At 41.8% G+C, this 4,097-nt stretch overlaps 1 protein-coding gene across 1 annotated transcript in view; it reads right to left on the bottom strand.

The window, feature by feature from the left end:
* Window positions 1–4,097, bottom strand: part of gbe1b (glucan (1,4-alpha-), branching enzyme 1b) — a 123,430-nt gene that overhangs the window by 96,646 nt on the left and 22,687 nt on the right. The window contains exons 3-4 of the mRNA XM_014012748.1: window positions 3,503–3,618; window positions 1,216–1,341 (exon numbers count right to left, since the gene is read on the bottom strand). Coding sequence (XP_013868202.1) covers window positions 1,216–1,341; window positions 3,503–3,618 — 242 coding nt within the window. The remainder of the gene's footprint in view (window positions 1–1,215; window positions 1,342–3,502; window positions 3,619–4,097) is intronic.

Below are 4,097 nucleotides of genomic sequence, written 5' to 3'. Positions count from 1 at the left end.
GGTAATCCTGGGGTCGTGATGATGGGGCCCTTGAATATTGTTGCCCAGGGTACAGCGAAGTGTTAATCCGGCCCTGGTTAAGATGTATTTAAATCAGTCAGCTGATCAATGCCAACAAAAGTGATTGGTTCAGACACGCTCCGTCGTGCGTCTGGACCAGGGGTGGGCAATCCTGGTCCTCGAGGGCCGCAGCCCAGCAGGTTTTATGATTTTCCTGCTCCAACACACCTGATTCAGACATTGAATTACCTCTTTTCTTCTTTTTCTCCAAAAAAAAAAAATACATAACAATGGTGTGGAAAGGATGGCTAAAGGGGGAGAAGGGAGGCCATCAAAAAAAAAAAAAAAAAAAAAAAAAAAAAAAAAAAACAACTTAATTTACCGTATTTATTCGTGTATAATATGACCCCTGTTTTTTGAGCTTAAAAAGCATAAAAAATTGAATCCTCAAATTACCTCCAATTTCATACAGACTTCAAGATTTGAGATGCCAACACAAAAGTCAGAGACTTCACATGAGATTTGGGCCATCTTGTGGGGGAAAAGCAGATTACTTCCTACTCGCAAGCGCCCCCTCTGGTGGGGAAACTTTTTTCAGGGATACAAACTTTTTCAGAACACCGGTAGACGGCAGCCACTACAGACGAACATGTGTTTGTTGTTGTTCGAGGAGCGGCCCGGTTACACGCTAATGTCATTAATTCGCTATCATTACTAAGGTGCAAGAATACCTTCCCCCCTTTTTTTCCACATCATGTCGCATGCTTGGATCTGTTATTATCTCACTCTGAAGCACGGAGGAGTGTCAGAGGTGAGCTAGTTTCAAGTGATTTTTACAACGCAGTCTCATTTCGGGACTCAATAATTTTGTGAATGAAGCTGATATTTAAGTTAAAATACATAAGTAAAAATGTTTATCCGAGTATAATACTACCCCACCAAAAGCATCAAATTATTAACTGAATGTTCATTAACTGAATCAACTTTATGGATGATTTTATGGATTTAATTTTAAGTATTATACTTGAATAAATACGGTAGTTTCGATGTTTCATTTATTCATTCAAGGATTTGAAGGTATTTGAACTACATTTGCATAAATAAAAGATTCCTGTTTGGATAAAAATGATATACAGAGATGAATACTTTAACAGCAAAAACTAAAAATTTCTGAAGACAATAAAACATTTACTAAATCACAAAATTCCAACCTACCATGTAAGGCTGAGGGGGATCCCAGTGAACCCAGTCATAGATGACTGATTTCTCCTCCCTGGTCACATATTTAGCCCATGGCGAGATTCTGTAAAGGCGCTCGCCCTCCTTGGTGTGAACAACCACCTGGAGAAATAAGATAAAATGAATGAAAGAGCACTCAAAGAGTAATAAAAATGACTGTACAAAGACAAAACATATGGTGAGAAGAAAAAAAAAACGCCACATAATGTAACAAAAAGAACAAGCAGGAAAAAAGAAATCAAAAGAGGAAAAAATATTGCAAGAGGTAAAGAACATTAAAGCTCATGAGTGAAAACTTAAAATGCACTCAATAAAAAGAATTCGATAATATTCCAAGACTTCATGTGATCCTCTGTGACTCCTCCATGTTTTTCCTCTGGATGTTTGTGATTTTTACAGTCAGCATTTATTCACGCCTTCCAGCCATGAAATGCTTACATCGTAAAACTGTGCCGTTACTCCCCATCCATTACAGAGAGAGAGATGCTGAAGATTGTTCAACCAATAAACCAAACATTTTTAAAAAGTCTTTCATCATAAAAAGCATCTTCCTTCCAGACAGCAAGTTCCTGCTCCCTGATGCAAAACTCTCAAATGAATGCTTTGGTATCCTTCTCAGACACTGCTGAAATCACAAAAATCTACAGTACTGAACCAGAACACTTGTTTGAGTGAACCTGAATTCAGTGGTGATTATGTTGTATTATATTTTCTGAAGGGTGCAACTCTTTTGTAGTTTTAAACACAGCAACTCATGGGCATATCTTCAGAAGGGGTCTGAGCCAAGCGGCAATTTCAAAAAAAGACATCTAAATCATTATTCATTGAGTGTCATCTATTTTGTCTACAATTCAGCTTTGGAAGGGGGTAAAATAAACATACTGAAATCTGACAAGTGACTGTGCCTTCAATGTTAAATGAGAAAAAAAAAGAAAAGTAGTGTGGGAGTTGGAAAAGCCCACCAAAAATCAATGTATTAGCCACAGTAGGTGTTCACCCCATTTTGTCCCCTGCAGAAAACAGGCAATAGAACCCGAGTAAATCTGGCTGATGTTGTGAAGTAATGACCACTCCAATGCCACCTGCCTGTGAGTCAGTAGCCAGACTCCCCTCTGGGGTTTTTTCATTATGGGCAGCCCACCTCGTGGGGTTAGCTGTCTGGTTCCCCGTATGACATGCTTCATAGTTTGCAGGATTAGGAAAAGATAGTTGGATAAATGGACTGGCATAAAGCCCATCAAAGCATTGGACCTTCAGACAAATAGGCCAGCATTAGAGACATTAAAGAAAACTTTGACTGCTCGGCAGGCTGGAGGGGTGCCTGAACAGGAAAAACAACTCCGACACCAAAAACGTGCCAAAAATACAGTGCCAATTAAAAACATTTATTTGAACACTTCTTTACCGTTTTAGTTGCCCTTTTCCCACAGTACTCCAAACTTAAATAGTTAAAAGTTCACTGGATAAACACTGCCTGTTCGTGGAGAAAAAAATAGGCCCTGAAATAAGGGGCTGGGAGGGCAAGCTGCTCTCCATGAGAGTGACTGGAGCTGGGCTTCTGCATCCACAAGGGAGAGAGTTGTGGAACTAATTCAAAAGCGGAGCTCACAGCGAGACAGCTATTGAGAGGCAGCGGGGGTGCACAAGGAAAGGCCAGGTGCCAGCGTTTCCATCTGCTTCTTATCGTCCTTAGCCTGACCTCTGCAGACAATGGGTGTTGGGCAGCCTGTGCAGGGCGAAGGCGTGTGCCAACGGTGACCCATTCCCAAGGAGAGTGTTGTTGCGCTGCCATCCTCTTCATGCCTGGCATTGCAATTCTGGGTTATTTCTCATCCATGCCGAGACAACGCGTAAGAGGGAGGGGCATCTTTTGTATTTAACCCTGAGGAATTTTTTTTTTTACCGAAGCTTAAAACCAATCATGTACACCAACTGTGAGCTGGTGTAGCAGAAAAACACAACACACAGCCCTGAGGGATACCTGCCACAGATGGGAGCTGAAAACAAAGCCATCAGTTGGGTTCTTCACATGTACAGTATCTGCTCTCCACTGTGCAGTCTGTGTACATACAACAATCTCACTTCTGCGCTGTGATTATGACACGTCGCTGACGGCAACACACGAGGTTACAGTTGGTTCAGAAGACGCCGCGCTCGACACGTAATCTCGCCGAACCTGATGGCGACAACTGTCAGCGCAGTGGCGGCCAGATGACGCCCAGCGAGGATGTGAGAATAAGCGCGAAGACGTTCTGTTCTCTACCTTGAGTTTGGTGTTGTGATCCACAGCTGGAGAGTTGTCATGCTTGGGTGGAAGAATCAGCTCCCATTTGCCAAATTCTTTCTTGGAGTAAGGGTGGGAGAATTTGTTCCAGCCATCTATAGGCACACAAACAGAGAGGGAATATTTGAGTTAGTTCACAGACATATGTGTGCATATTATTCTGAAGATGAAGAAAAGCAAACACACTCAAACACAGGTGACAAAAACATTGGCTGGGTCCAAATTCGGGGGCTGGGTCCTTCGAAGGACCCGGACTACCCGGTCTAGGTGGGCCGGGTTCTTAGTCGTCCGCAAAGTCTGGAAAAAAGTGGCTGTAATTTTTGGACGGTCTAGCCTTCTGCTTTATTCCCGCCTTTACCCCGGTGCATCTCCTGTCGCCTATAGCCTTGGGAGGTATGAAGTAGGAATGTGCGATATGGCAAAAAATTCATATCACGATATACATTATGATGAGTGGCGGTAACGATATATATCACGATATAAAACTTACAATAGAAAATAAATAAATCACACATTAATTGAGTGGACTAAATATGTATAGGTAAAAAAATTTAGACCTTAAAATCTCCTTTTT

The sequence above is a fragment of the Austrofundulus limnaeus genome, unplaced genomic scaffold, assembly GCF_001266775.1.
Source record: "Austrofundulus limnaeus strain Quisiro unplaced genomic scaffold, Austrofundulus_limnaeus-1.0 Scaffold94, whole genome shotgun sequence".
Classification (NCBI taxonomy): domain Eukaryota; kingdom Metazoa; phylum Chordata; class Actinopteri; order Cyprinodontiformes; family Rivulidae; genus Austrofundulus; species Austrofundulus limnaeus.
Note: the sequence above shows the minus strand (reverse complement) of the source record. Positions and strands in the feature narration are given on the sequence as shown.